Genomic DNA, 16065 nt, shown 5'->3' with positions numbered 1-16065 from the left:
CCGGCTCAAACAACTTTTGTGGATTTTTCCAACACCACTATTACCAACAATATGACAACAGTTGTCTGCTAAATGGCTTGAAAAATATTTGCCGCCAATTTAATGAAAGTCGTAGTAATTTAATGTAAATAATTGCGAGTCGCAGCAAGCAAACTTTGTCCTTACCCGCGCGTTTTAATTGCCAGAAGTAAAGCAAAAAAAAAAGCAAAAAACTGCGTGAACAAACGTGGGCTATCTAAAAAATATTTTGCACTTAATTTTAAACCTAAATGAGTGTTATGTGGGTTTTCTGCTAGAGTTTTTTCTGTTTTTGCTAAATTTTTAATTTTCTCCGCGTTTTTCACTTTTTCAAACTTAATTGTTTCCCACAACTCACCGCTCTTGCCTTTATGCGACGTTCCAGCTGATTACGATGCTCCTCCACCAACCGTTTGCGCAGTTCGGCCATGAACTTGTGATCGGTCAGACGCACCACATTTGTGCCTATTAAACGCTCTAGGGTGGCACTTATGCGCGGTAAATTGAAGCTGAAGCGAAATTTGAGAAAAAAAATTTGTAAATTTATAAATTTTAGTAAACTTTTTTGTTTTCATTGATAAATAGAAACATGAATTTATTGACATTTACTCGCTACTTTCCTTAATATTGGCCAATTCGGTGGGCTTTTCCATAATTTTGCCTACAGCAATTCGCGACAACGCGCTCAATACAACTGTTTGCGTGAGAACTTCCCAGACTTGTTTATTGGCTTTTCATGTTCAGCGGCAACAGAGTAAGGCCAGGTAAAAGAAAATATAACATGTCTTGAAGGCACCTGCCGTTACTCTAATAATATTTGTAAAAACTCTAGTTTCGTGTTACGCGCGTTGCTTGGAGGCCTGTTGACAAATTTTATTTATGTGTGTTGTGTATTATGTGTGTTGTATGTAAAAATCTATTTTCTTTTTCACTTTTGCGAATTTTGATTCTTACGTGTGATGTGAGCCAGTAATGGGAACTTTCCATGAATTCGCATATTAGGTATACCAAGTATATATGTATATGTGCAGTTGGGTATGTGCGTGTGTGCAAAAATAACCCGGAAGCAAAATTTAATGTCGAAAACTTTGAAAGATTTTAGGTGAGAAAGGTGTAAGCACTTCCATGAAATTTATAAAAAATATGTAAATCAATAAAAAGCAACGCCCATACTTGGCTACCAGCACTGAAGCAAGTACAAGTACATATTTGGGCGTCTAGACAAAATTTTGTTCCATATGCATTGATTATAAATAAGTGCTGCCTTATTGTGCTTTGTGTTTGCGATTAAGGTGGAAATTTAGAAGCAGGTTCAATTCTGCAAAAAAAGGCGTGCATTTAAGTGCTTTTTAGCGATAAAGATATTCACTCAGTTTTCATATAACAACGCAACATTTGAACAATATTTTTACAAATTCACAATGCAAGATATTGAAAATTAAGTGAGTGACGCTGAATCTTCGAAGGCGTCTCGAAAAAAATTGTTTTGCGGTGTGCATGATAACTAGCAATAGAATTAAGCGAAAAAAATAAAGAAAATTCATGTGTTAAAGGCAATGCTTCTCAAAGTATCCCTGGGAAGTTTATTTTTCGACTTTCTAATTTTTCGTAGCAATTGGAATCAATGAAAAAACGATTATTGTTAAAAAATTTGGCTACTTTGTAGTTGCAAAAATAAAATTTATAAAAAGGACAAAACATCTCCCAAGAATACCGTGGGGCAGAAGTAGCAAAGTTCTTCTTCACATAACTTATATATCTTGAGTTATGACGTTCTGGGATTTCAAAAATAACTAGTTTAAGAAAATTGCGGCCCGAAACCCGGCTTGGAGCAAAGGCCGCTCAGCGCGCGTAAATTTGATCATGAATTAAGATGTGTTAAAGAATGCAAAAGACCGCTCTCACTTATCCAACAACACAACACCACAACAAGACATTTTGTTGGGTCCCCGGCTACTCTGAAGTGAAGGAAAATGAAAGAGTGGATGAGTGTGCAAGGAAAGGCTCTGACCTTGACCTTCAGCGAGTGGCAGAGGACATTAACCTTCCTCTAAATGACTTCTTCGCTGACTCCAGGGTCTCCAAAGCGCTTTGGCCAAAACTGAATATTAAAATGACATAATGTCTACTTGCATTTAACAGATCAAATACCAGCGTTCTTACAGGTGTTATAACGGATCACTGCACTATTTGCACCTTAGCCAGTAGAATGGATGTACCTCTCAATGACTTCTGCTGGAGTTGTGAAGATGAAGAGGAAATTGAGTCGGTAGACCACCTCCTCTGTGAATGTCCTACACATCAAAGAAGCCATGCAAATATCTTGATGAATATTTCTTTGAAGACCTGGGAAATTTGTAAAGTGCCTCAGTAGAGGAACTAGTTACTTTTTTAAATATATCTAAGTGGCTTAAGCGACTTAGGCATGGGATGGAAATCAAACGCAGGTATCTCAATGGGCATAAGGTCCGCCGAGTGTTTTGTCTTAGACAAGAAACCTGGCTAACCTAACATAAGGGACGTGCAAATACTCATAGATTCGACAATTTCGCTTTGATCAACATGGGATTTGTACACAATATTCTTGAGACATAACACCGTAATGCAAAATTGATTAAATTTTTCCAGACTCGAGGAAGTCACATAAAATAAATTTGCGTTTATAGTTTTGAGACGAATGTTTGAATGTTTTTAAGGACCTTAAAGTTTAAACTAAAAAATGTTAAATTAATCTAGAATTACTTATAATTTAGAAATATGGCTATCAAATGAAAGAGGATAGAGCACACACTTCTAAAAAATTCTGTGATAAAATATCTCAAAAATGTCTTTTAATTTTTTTATCCTTGAAGATTTTCATTCAAACCCTTTCAGTTCTTGATTAAATTTGTAGTGCCAAATACAAATGCGCATTGAAAAGCTTTCGCTTGGGAAAGTCGAAAAGTTAAAAAAAAAGAAGTTAATTGGAGGTTTCTCAAAAAAGCGTTTTTGGTATTTTTGAAATTATAACAAGCTACGACTTTCAGAAAAAGAAATATAGTCCCCAAAGTAGTTAAAAATTTGCAAATAGATCGTATTACGCATTTGAATTTCGAAAAACCAAAAGCTCTCAACGCTCTGCAGCAATCGTTGGTTGCGTATACGCGGTGGATGCCGAGTAAACTGGGCAAGCGGGAAGAAAGTGCATGAATATTAGTAGCAGTCAAACAAAACGGAGCTTAAAGTTAATTTATATAACAAATAGCACACTTCAAATTCGGATGGTAATAAAGATTATAGCCCATTAGAGTACAAATTTTAAAAAATTGTCAAAAATGCAATTTTTAAGGTTTCAAACCACTTTAATTCAAAAATATGACTTAATGATAAATTTTTGATATAAATCGGTATTTAGCGCACAAAAACACTTTGCAGAAAAAATGTTTTGTAGATTAGGTTGCGGTCACTGAACGCGAAGAATGAGTTTCACTTATTTGGTTATTTTGGTTTCTTTGGAATCTGGTTTCTAGGCAAGGCAAATTTAATGACGGGGGTAGCAAAAAGACTGCTGATTTTTTTTCTTTCGTCGTGTACGTTTTGAAGCCAGCACAAAACTGAATTACAAAACGTTTTACTTACATTAAAATTTGTAATTTGAAAATTGATATTTTTTAAAGAATTTAACTTAAAAAGTTATTATGAACATTTAAAATGGTTTCAACACAACAAAATAAATAACTTTGTGTTCTATTTTCTTTCACAAATAAATGACTTCTTTGTTTTCTACTTTAACGTGACATTCTAATGTACCAAATGTTGTTGTTGGCCTAGTGCAACCACCTTTAATGCCAAAAGAACTACAGAAAAGTAAACAAAACTAACCTTTCTTTCAAAATAATTCGAACGCTTTTGTGTCAATTCGAAAAGTACTTTTTGAGTTGCAAACGCTTTAATTAGAAAAATAAACACATTTTCAAGCATTGTGCAGTTCTATATTGTGGGTCATATAAGCCTTTTGGCTTGACGAAGCTTTTGTGTGACTTCTCAATGGGTAATTCTTTGAGCATTTTCTCAACTATTTACCCTGAATTTATCTTATATCCAGTTAATACCACAGCATGGTTATGGACCGTAAAAATCTGCTGCCGATCTCGCCTAGCGAGTTCATAAGCAATTTCATTACCTTTTATTTCATAGTGACCCAGCAAGTTGGTTTAGGTTTTGGGCGCTACAGAAGGTTAGTTGTGAGCAAATTTGGCTAATGGTAGTATAATGAATATTATATGTACATCATTTTTTTATCATTTTTTAAGAATTCTAAAAACAAAAATCCCGGAAATCCTGCTGCAGTTTTTCAAAAATTAATTTGCTTTAGTCCTTCAAGTTTTGTTTTAATGGTTCTATTGATTATCCCGAAGCTCTTGAACAGACAGGATTCTATGTTCCTCACAAAAACTTGCGATTTTATTATGCATTTAGCGTCAAAACAAGTAAATCAAACTATAGCCCCTATTAAGAGTGCTCTTACTGAGTAAAATAGTATCAACAGACTACTCGGCTAGATTTTGCTAAGCCAATATTTCTTTTCCCTTCAAGAATTGCGTGTCACTATTCATAAAAGCTTTATTTTATTCTAGCTTGTAAGAATTACTTTTATGTAAATATTTGTATTTAGTATGTAGAGTTCCTATAATCATAGACTTAAGACCCTCCTCTCATTTCAAATGGTGCTTTTTGGGTGTTTCTTCAAAAGCATATACAACGGAAACGAAAAAATATTTTTTATTTAGGTTTTGAGTATTTTATTTTTAAATCCATTATTAAAAAATATGAACTTTTTTATGGCCATACAAGGTTTGTTCAAAAAGTTGTCAGCCTTGAAGAAATGGTCTTCAATGGACAATGGAAAAAGATATGGCCGGTTCTACCGAACCGATTTTAATGAAAAAAAAATTTAAATGACGTCCGCTATTTTGTAAATTTTTTTTTAAGATTGTAGTTCAAACGATAAGAACATTAATACTGAAAAGGAACCTTTTTTTTTATTTCAGACACCTGTGAGTCCCGGAACAGGTGTCGGCAGCGACATACTTGTTTTTGGAATACCATTTTTGGAAGGCTTACAACGTTTTGAAAGAACCTCGTATGTCCAAAAAAAAAATTTATTTTTTAACAACTGATTAAGAGAAATAAAATACTGAAAACAAAAATAAAAACCGTTTTTCGGTTTCGTTTTACACGCTTTTAAAGAAATACCCAAAAAACACCATTTCAAATGAGGCGAGGGCTTTAAAAAAATAAATGTTGCCAAATTTGTCTTGATTTTCTTAACATTTTTTTCTAGTCTGTAAGGTACTTTGTACTGTTGCTTATAATTAAAATAAAATCAGAATGAAGCGAAATAAAATAAATGTCTCACAAATAAGTTGGTAATTGATAACACTTTGTTCTGACATACCTATATATATGACCACCACCAGCATTACGGTTTATCAAATAAAACAACAACAGCGCTACTTCATATAAATATGCGAAATTGTCTTCAGGGGGAGATTCATCGAGAACTACCATGCGTATAATCGTAATGAAAAACTAAGAGCCTTTTTCCACAAATCTGACATTGTTCAATGAATTTTACTATCTCATACGCCGCACAACACCCAGGTAATATTCTTTTGCAAATAGTGATTTTGCAAGTTACTTTCGATTTTTCCACTAGTTTTATCGTCAAGCAAAACGGCACATTTGGCATGTTTTCATAAACTTATATGGGGTTGGGTATTTATACTGAGGCACAAATGTACTCACATACATTTACCTATGCTAACTAGGAGTTCTCAAACTTTTCAGCTTTCTGTATTATACCTATAGGGCTTTATGTTTGAAAGTGACTAGGCTGCATTTTTCTATCAACAGAAATTACTTACGTAGTCAAATACAGGATGATTAGTAAAAATCATTAATAACTACGAATATTACAATATTATTATTTTTTATATTATTTGGCTCCTGCGCACTGCGACTAAAGAGGATGTATTGTGCAAAGCCTGCTGAACAATGAATATTTGTGCTATTTCCAGAGCTCAAATAAGTTGTTCTCAATATCTTTGGTTTATTTGTTGACTTGTTGTTGTTGATTGTTGAACTTGTTGGTTCACAACTTTATTTCATCCGGATTTTCATTTAGCCGCCGTTTATTTTATTTTCATAAAAATCATTTGGAGCTGCAACTTTCGTGGGCGAAATAGTATTTGCAAGAGCTAAATATGAAATAAGAAGAGTTCGATATGTGCACCAGCAGTGGATCATATCGAAATACTGCTGTGTTAGTGCTTTATTGTAGCAAATGTTAGCAAAGTAATTGTAATGGTAACTGGCATATTTTCTATTTTATTCATAAAAACATGAAAGCTCTGGTGCTTAACACAAAATTCATAAATTGCTTAGTTGAATTATGACATACCTATAAATATATATTTTCAATGTCTCGAGGAATCTAGGACCATTTAACCCCTATTCCATACTTTTTTATAAAAATTGTTAAAAATTGTCGCAATTTTTGAAACACTTTAAACTTGTACTTTACTATACCAGAACTTAATGACCTATAAAACTGCAAGCCCGGTTTTTTCTTAAATTGTGAGTAAGGGTTTGAAATTGTGAAAATGGGAAAAATTGCCAAATTTTTTAAATTTTTGACAAAGTTCGAACTTGCACCTATAAAAATGCGTACCCTAAATTTTTTTAAAAATTGTGAGTAAAATGTTTGATATTTTGATGAAAATTTGTCGAATCTTCACAAATTTTTTACAAAGTTCGAAACTTTGCTTTATATAGTTTTTGTTGTAGTATGAAACATATTTTCATAAAAAGAATAATGGAAATTACAAATTAATTACATAAATAGTCATAACTTATCCTTATATTGGTGTAAACTTTACGCTGAGAGTATTTGATGCAAGAAGATAGCAGGAGGACGCACACTGAAAGTCTCAGATGTGATTTCTCTATGGGGTTCGGCCATATTTGTTGTGTCCCAATTTGCCATTTGTTTCCCAATGCATCATTACGTTTAGAAATTATTAAGTTTTATTATCAAATAATCGTTCCCAGTTGCAACTTTACGTAGATTATCGCCACTAGTTACTCGACGAATTGTTGAAAACTTCAAGCCAACGTTTTTTTTGCCAGAATGTTCGCGTGTCAATAAGATAAATACCCAATGTAAGTAGTCTAGTAGTCTGTTGCCATTCAGGCAAGTGCTGCTGTTTTACGGATTTTTTCGATTCCAAGTCGTTCCCCAAAATTAGGAGGACGTCTATGGCTGTAGAATTGGGTAAAGATTGATGATAACCAACTTTTTATGAATAAAATTAGGACAAACTTACAACAATATTTGGTTTTTATTAAAAGCTTGGCGATACGATTATTTCACGAAATTGTGACATAGAATGGAGACCTTTGTGAGAAGTTGTGACTTGACACCATTGGACTGCTTCTTATGGGATTATTTGAAGCCATGGGCTTATGGGAATAAGCCCTCCCCTCCTCATGCTTTAAAAACCAACATTTTGCGTACTATTCATTACATACGGTCAAATTTAGATTTAGTGCAGCAAGTGCTCGAAAATTGAGTTCATCGGATACGTTCCTACAATGGATGCCATGGAGGCCATTTCAATGATGTTGTATTCAAGATATAATGGCATTGATTTCACTTCCCATTGGATGGACAAAAGTTGAGCTTCCATAATAAACAAAAAAAAAAAATACTAAAAGAAATCAGTGATAAAAACTTTATAATGTGAATGAAATGAGGTTCTTATTCAGCCACGGGCCCTCTAACCAGAATTTTTTGGCGATTTATGAGCGCTAATATGCCTTGTTATAGTTACCGTTCAGTAGTGCAGCTCATTAGTTCTCTATCTTCCATTGTAAATCATATGAAGGACGATAACATTCAAGTCCTACTACGACCTCTGAGAAGAACTACAATATATCAAAATTGAAATAAGAGAAATGCCATACACAACTAAATGAAAATAAATTAATAATGCCATTTTGTTTTAGAATAACTTTTCCAAATTTTTTAAACAAAAAAACATGATTTTGAGTGACATTTACACGCTCGTTTGCTTATCTATTTTTATTCTGCAGTTGTCTGTTCCACAAGTGTCAAATGTGATTGACGTTCAACATCATTAGTAAAAATCATAAATCTTCCGATGGGGTGATTAATTATGCGCCACCTTACAGTATTTCAATATTACGTCTTATATTAAATTTAATTTTTAATGTAATGGTCGGTCGCCACTCGGTATAGTGAATTTATCAATAATGATTATAGGTGTGATGAGTATAAATTTCAAAGCAGAGAGGCAACACAAGGGTCCGATATATGCCAAAGCATTCAAGTTAACGAAGCACAGTGTTTAGACTATATGAAAAGAGATAAAAAAAGTCAAAATCAATCGAAAATAATTTTGCCTAATAGCGGATACTCATTAAAATAAGTTAGGAAAATATTTCGAGCCATACTGGCATCGTATTGCGCAGCAGCCTAATAATAATAATGACGAGTCCATGTATTGCTACTTTTACACTTATTCTCTCAAGCCGATGGATTAGTAAACGAAAGGTCCTAACCCAATCAGTGAGTTTGAGGTTGTAGCATAGCGCCTTCAGTCGCGTCTTGTAAGATTAATGCCAGCTCATCAATTTTGTCCATTTATATATTTTTTCAATCTCAAGAATTTTGCTTCTTTAACTGATTCATCCCACAAAGTAAATCTTTTAATCCTTTGTTTAATTCCTACACATTTGCCGCCTGCTGCTTTCTCAAGCATTTCACAATCCTTTATTTGCGCCATTAATTTTAGGATTTGAGCGCTGGAAAGTGACAACAAAACTTAACAACGAATGACTAAAAGACATGCCACAAACGTCACCGCAAAAATCGCGTGGTACGTTTGGCATTTCTTGTATTTTGCTTCATGCTTCACGACGTATGTATTTGCTGCTACTTTCATTCCAATTCATTTTATTTGTTAGAAAAAAGAAACTGTTGTGCTGTTGATAAAACGACACAGAAATTATGGAGAGTTTCACTTTTATTGCAAAGCTCAAATTACATGTGGCGGATTCTTGCACAGAAGTGCTCATGTATACATGCGTACATATGTACAATGCAGATATCTAATATTTATTTGGCTAACGGTTTTTTCTAATTTGCATATAAAACTTATTGCTATTGTCAGTGAATTTATTTATCAAGCGCTTTAATGTGTACGAGCGTAGTATTTAGATAAATAACTTATTTCTAATAAATTTCCACGTTTTGTCCTTGATGTGGCATAAAAGCGCATGATAATTAGGTTAGGAATTTGTTAAAGCATTTTTGTTAATTTGGTTTAGTTTTAAGGATAACCTAAGTCATATGATGGGGAGTTCCGAGTGGAGTAAATAATTTTTTAATATCCTGCCAGTATGCTCCCCTTTTTTCATATATTCAAATCACTATGGGGCATTAGATACGCGCACTGAGATCTTGTGAAGGTTTTACTAGTATGCAGATTAAGGTGAGTCGCTTTGGAAAAATAAAAGTTAATTGATCATATTTTTATAGTGGTATTATGTTGTGTTATGTACAATATTTTTGTGCGCTGAACACAACTCTATGACCCAAAAGTGAAAAATATTTATTGAATTATAAATTGAAAATATTAAATCTATCCTCTGCTTGGCAACCACGCGTGTGCCTCAGGGTTGTATTGTTGGGCCCCTTTTAATTATTATTTTTATGAATGCCATTAGAGGCTCTTTTCAATTATATTATTTCTAAGGTCCATTCGATCAGCGGCCACCGTAGCCAATGGCTTGGTGTGTGACTACCATTTAGAAGTGCACTGGCTCGAAGCCCCAAGCACGAAACAGCAATTGATAGAAGAAGTTTTTTCTAATGGCGGCCGACCCTCGGAAGACAATGGCTCTGAAAACAACAAGGTGCATATCACAAATAGGAGAAAGAGCTTGGCTACATAACAAAAGAAGGTAGTTTTTTTATAAATAAAGGGTGGTTAAATTTAAAGGGTCGATGCTGAATGTGAACCATACCACCTAAACGTCAACGACACCGTTGGACTTCTTTCTTTGGGGTTATTTGAAAGAAAAGGCGTTCGTCGATAAGCCAGCAACAATTCAAAAGCTAAAGGATGAGATAATTCGGCACATTAACGGCATAGAACCTCATTTATGCCTCAGCGTCATCGAAAATTTGTACCATCGGATGTAGGTGTGCCGCCGAGGTCGCGGCGGCCATTTGGCGATATTTTATGCCATGCGTAATTGAGCTATACCAATATTATCATAATAAAGAGAAATGACAATAATTTCCTAAAAAAATTGTATTTCAAAATCAACACCGGCCCTTGAAATTTAACCATTCTTTATATACAGGGTGCGCCATCTTTTATGTCGGTATGAAAGCATTGAATAACTTTGAAAAAAAAAACCAATTGATTTGTATAAGTGAGGTATTTTTATTTGGTTTGGTTATTTACAATTTATTAAAACTAATTTTGGAATACAATATCAATCAAGTGGCCACCTTTATTAGCAATCACAAAATGCGATCTTTTTTCGGGTTTTATAGCGTCGATTTCGGTTGTTTCGGTTGTAAAGCGATCCATGGTTGAAATTGTACTGAATTGGCTTATCGAAAACATGTATGTTGAAGTCGATCGGTTGGTAAATGACAAAGTTATTCAGCGTTTACATACCGGCATAAAAGATGGCGCACCCTGTATAAGTATGTATATGTATATATTCGAGTTTACATTACGGAGTTTGCATTACGCAAGGGTCAAAGTTAGTTTGGTCAAAGTTGGAATTTGCCTCAATTATCTGGAATCCAATTGTTTCACCTACTCTTACGGCTCAAAAGCGTTCATCAAAATATCACTGTATATATGCATCGTATATGCTTAGAAGTCTGAGGTCGTTTGTCCAGATGGCCCGTTCTCTCCATAATGGTATGATATCCCTTGTGGGTACTACGTGAGCATAAAATTTCTCACACTCGCAACTTTAATGATGAGCTCGGAAAACGGAGGAGCGTTATCAAGGTGCGCGGAACTCTGATTTGAGGTCAAGGAGATCTATCTTACGTCCTTCTCGGTTATATCCTGGGTTGCCGCCTATCACGTCTGTTTGAGAAAAGTGTCTGTAAGCCAACAAAATGTTACTTCAAATTGAAGTAAATTACGCTCTTTTAATCTATACTAATATTATAAAGAGGAAAACTTTGTTTGTTTGGTTGTAGTGAATAGGCTCAAAAACTACTGGACCGATTTTAAAAATTCTTTCACCATTCGAAAGCTACATCATCCACGAGTAACATGGATTATATTTTATTTTGGAAGTAGGGCTCGAGATATAGGTCAAAACGTGGACCCGGGTAACCTTCGGATGTGTATGTACAATATGGGTATCAAATGGAAGCTGTTGGTGAATGCTTTAGTTCAGAGTATTTCCATCCGCTCCGTGACTAGGGTCTCGAGATAGAGACCAAAACGTGGACCCTAGAATGTGTTTGTACAATATGGATATCAAATGAAAGCTGTTGATAAGTGCTTTAATACGGGGTAATTTTCATACCTATTGATGACTAGGGTCTCGAAATATATGCCAAAACGTGGACCCGCCGTGTCTTTGAACCGAATTAAACCAAACTTACACACATTGTTAAGTAAGTATTGAAAATGGGTTTCGTAAAGTTTGGTTGTAATTCGGAGCACTGGCAACGGGTACAGCGTTCTTTTGAACCAGCCATAATGTCGCTTACTTTTTTAACGCTTGGGGCGGAACTGAACTGTCAAATTGACAGTGTGAGTTACAATGTGTCAATATTTCTTTCTGATTTGGATGCCATAAGGAAAAAACGTATGTGCAACATGTAAAAATTGTTTGTGCATTTTTTTGGAGTGGATTTTGGAACAGTGAATAATTTCTTACGAAATTTGAGAATTTAATGTGAAATCCGAATGAAATTATGTGTTCGTGGAAAAAAAATTTTTTTTCGTTTTTTTTTTTTTGAACACAAAAGCACAAAAGTGAATCGAAAACCAGGCTGATTAAAAAAAAAATAATGCTCGTAGTATTAATGCTGTAAGATAAAAGCAATTGTTTTATTTACCAAATGAACAAGATGCCGAAACAGATTCTTATGTATCAGCGATTTGAAAGTTTACATCTGAATTTTTTTGTTAAATGTAATATGTAGGCATACTAAAATAAACGAATAGTAATTTACATATTTAAATAGATAAGAAAAAAATCATACACACCCTAATAAACAAGTGCTCCCATGAGCAGATTTTTTGCAGTAAAAGATACAAATTTATGGCTACAGTTGGGTTTACTGCTTTGAAAAGTGCCCAAAACGGCAAATGTGGAACCGAGAGAAAAATGATGTGCCAATCAGTAAGAATGAGTTGCGAGTCAATCAAGTAATACATACATATTGATAAGCTCGATGACTATGCAAGAAAAACGCGCACAAAATTTGGTGGCAGTAGAGCTACGTGGTTGAAAATTTAATATTCAATCACTGAATTCAGTGAAATTTGCAAGCTAGTATAAACAGAGTATAATCAAATTAATAACTGTTTTTACCATTTTGGAAAAGCAATATTTGCAATTTACTGCTACAATTCTATATTTAATTTAGAAGCGTACAGGCATGTGAGAAAATCATTAATATTTACCACTGCCAATAATTGAATTCATGAACCAACCAATCGTCGTCTGTGGTAGGGACTAGAACCTCGCTCTAATTATTTAGGGGCGGTATTTGGATTTCCTATAATTTAGGTGTATTTCATGATTGCACTTTCCGAAAATACATACATACATGCATATACATATTATGTATATGCATATCCTCTATACATACTTATGTTTATAGGCACAAGTGCGTGCAAACCCACAGCAAATTCAATAATTGCATTAAAAAAGGAGAATAAGGTACACTGAAGAGAAATCTACTAGAACCACCTCTAGTGAATTTGGAAACATGACGAGTTTGCATTCCTTTTCTTATTTATTAAAATCATTAGAGAATTTCACACTGCAATTCTGTACGATATGGCATTAGTCCTCATCACTTTTTCCATAGTCTGTAACTAAAGGGTGATTTTTTAAGAGCTGTAGGAAAGTTTTCCAAAAAAACATACGTAAAATTCCGAAAAATGCATGAAATTTTTATTTAAATCGATAGTACAGTCCATATAATTTAATGTTTTAAGATTATTTCATGGAAATGTTGACCGCGACTGCGCTTCAAATGGTGCATCCGCTTAGTCCAATTTTGGCATACTCTTTCCAATGTTTCGGCCGGTATCTCACATATAAATGCTCTAATGTTGTCGTCCAATGCGTTAATTGAAGCAGGCTTGTCTGAATAGACATGAGCCTTAACATAGGCGTTATATCGCACGATCTGGGTGGCCAATTGAGAGGTCCCGAACGAGAAATAAAATGTTCACCGAACTCGCCTCTCAACAACTCCATTGTTACGAGTGCTGTGTGGCATGTGGCACCGTCTTGCTGAAACCACATGTCATGCAAGTCAAGCTCTTGCATTTTGTGCAAAAAAAAGTTGAAAATAATTTCACGGTAGCGCTCACCATTCACCGATTCGCAGCATCTTTGAAGAAGTACGGTCCAATGATACCTCCAGCCCATAAACCGCACTCAACTGTGACCTTTTCTCGATACATTGGTAGCTCTTGCAATTCTTCTGGCTGATCTTCACTCCAAAATCGACAATTCTGCTTATTGGATCCATTGATCCAAAAATGAGCTGCGTCGCTGAACACAATTTTTCGATAAAAAAGGGGATCTTCAGCTAACCTTCCAAGAGCCCAAGTTCCAAGAGTCGTCCTGCTTCAATTCTTGCAGCAGCTGTCTTTTGAAAGGCTTCACACCTAAATCCTTTCGCAAAATGTTCCGCGTTGTTGAGTAACAGACACCCAATTGCTGCGAACGGCGACGAATCGATAATTGATGGTCATCATTAACACTGGCCGATACATCTGCGATATTTTCTTCAGTTCGCACTTTACGTAAGCGTGTTGGTGGTTTATTTAGTCACAATAGCTCGAATAGCCGCTTCAGTGGGTCGATTAAACTGACCATAAAATGGAAGAAGCGCGCGATAAACTTTCATAACAGAACACGCATTTTTATAATAAAATTCAATGATTTGCAAGCGTTGTTCGTTTGTAAGACGATTCATGGTTAAATTATAGACCAAAATGAAGATGTTTGACAGTGAAACAAAACATGAAACGTGCGTCAGCTGTTTAAACCAACTGTTTAAAAAGATAATAGCTAAAAAATCACCCGTTAGTACACAATTCGACTGACGGGATTTATTACGCTATGGATATCTTTTCCGATAGTTCTGGGACAGTATTAAGCATTGTAGCTTTTATTTAAACAAATATATGTACAACATATTTTAATAAAAATATTTTCTTTTCTTCTTACAATTTTTCCCAAACTCTGTGATGAATGGATTCTCATCGTTTGAGGGCAAGAACATATCAATCCGAGTTCTGATACCTTTAAGTGAAGTTAACAAAGAACCTTATATTACTCGAAATAAATGGAAGTTAGAAGGGGCGCTGTCTGAGCTATAAGGCGGATGGAGTAAGACTTTCTTAGAGGTAATGAAATGCCTATTCGAGTCACTTAGGGGATGATTGATTTTTCTGAAATTACTCGATAAGTTTCTTCTCCTCAGATGTCGCAATTTTGTTTGTTCATAAATTCATGCGGTGTATATTGAGCTTCATCACTATAGATAATTTTCCGTGAAGAACCAGAGTCATGCTCAAAGAACCAATTCACGATATTTCTGCGTGGATAATCGTGTAAGTATCCGTGGTTAGAAATGTATAAAGTCAACGACACCGTTGGACTTCTTTCTTTGGGGTTATTTGAAAGAAAAGGTGTACGTCGATAAGCCAGCAACAATTCAAGAGCTAAAGGATGAGATAGTTCGGCACATTAATGGCATATAATCTCAATTATGCCTCAGTGTCATCGAGAATTTGGACCATCGGATGGAGGTGTGCCGCCGAGGCCGCGGCGGCTATTTGGCCGATATTTTGTTCCATACGTAATTGAGCCATACCAATATTATCACAATAAAGAGAAATGACAATAATTTCTAAAAAAATTGTATTTTATTCAAAATCAACACCGGCCCTTGAAACTTATATATAAGGTTGGCAAAAAAGTCTTGCGGTATTTCCGCAAGCTTGTCTTTGCAAGCGCGTAGTTCTAGTTGTATTCGTCGCATCGGTTCACGCTAGAGCTTTTTGGAAAGCTCTTTTCACATGCTAACACGTGTTTGATTAATTGTTGTTTGCTTTTAGTCGTTTGTGAGTTATAGCGTCGCAAACATGGAGCAAAATAAAGAGAAAATACGGCATATTTTACAGTACTACTACGATAAAGGCAAAAATGCATCTCATGCTGCCAATAAAATGTGTGCAGTTTATGGACCCGATACAGTTTCCATTTCCACCGCACAACGATGGTTTCAACGTTTTCGTTCTGGTGCAGAGGTGATCGAAGATGCGCCACGGTCCGGAAGGCCTGTCGTCGAAAATTGCGATAAAATCGCTGAATTGATCGAAAGAGACCGGCATAGTAGCAGCCGTAGCATCGGCCAAGAGCTGGGCATGAGTCATCAAACCGTTATAAACCATTTGAAGAAGCTTGGATTCAAAAAGAAGCCACACGACTTGACGCAAAAAAACATTTTTGCCCGTATGGATGCATGCGAATCGCTTCTGAATCGCAACAAAATCGACCCGTTTTTGAAGCGGATGGTGACTGGCGATGAAAAGTGGGTCACTTACGACAACGTGAAGCGCAAACGGTCGTGGTCGAAAAGCGGTGAAGCTGTCCAGACAGTGGCCAAGCCTGGATTGACGGCCAGGAAGGTTCTTCTGTATGTTTGGTGGTATTGGCAGGGAATCATCCACTATGAGCTGC

At 35.4% G+C, this 16065-nt stretch overlaps 1 protein-coding gene across 1 annotated transcript in view; it reads right to left on the bottom strand.

Moving 5' to 3' along the window:
* Window positions 1–16065, bottom strand: part of LOC129249038 (RNA-binding protein 25) — a 74309-nt gene that overhangs the window by 15771 nt on the left and 42473 nt on the right. Inside the window, exon 3 of the mRNA XM_054888660.1 lies at window positions 377–527. Within this exon, the coding sequence (XP_054744635.1) occupies window positions 377–527 (151 nt within the window). The remainder of the gene's footprint in view (window positions 1–376; window positions 528–16065) is intronic.

Source organism: Anastrepha obliqua, chromosome 5 (assembly GCF_027943255.1).
Source record: "Anastrepha obliqua isolate idAnaObli1 chromosome 5, idAnaObli1_1.0, whole genome shotgun sequence".
Classification (NCBI taxonomy): Eukaryota; Metazoa; Arthropoda; class Insecta; order Diptera; family Tephritidae; genus Anastrepha; species Anastrepha obliqua.
This window is presented reverse-complemented; position numbering and strand designations above follow the sequence as displayed.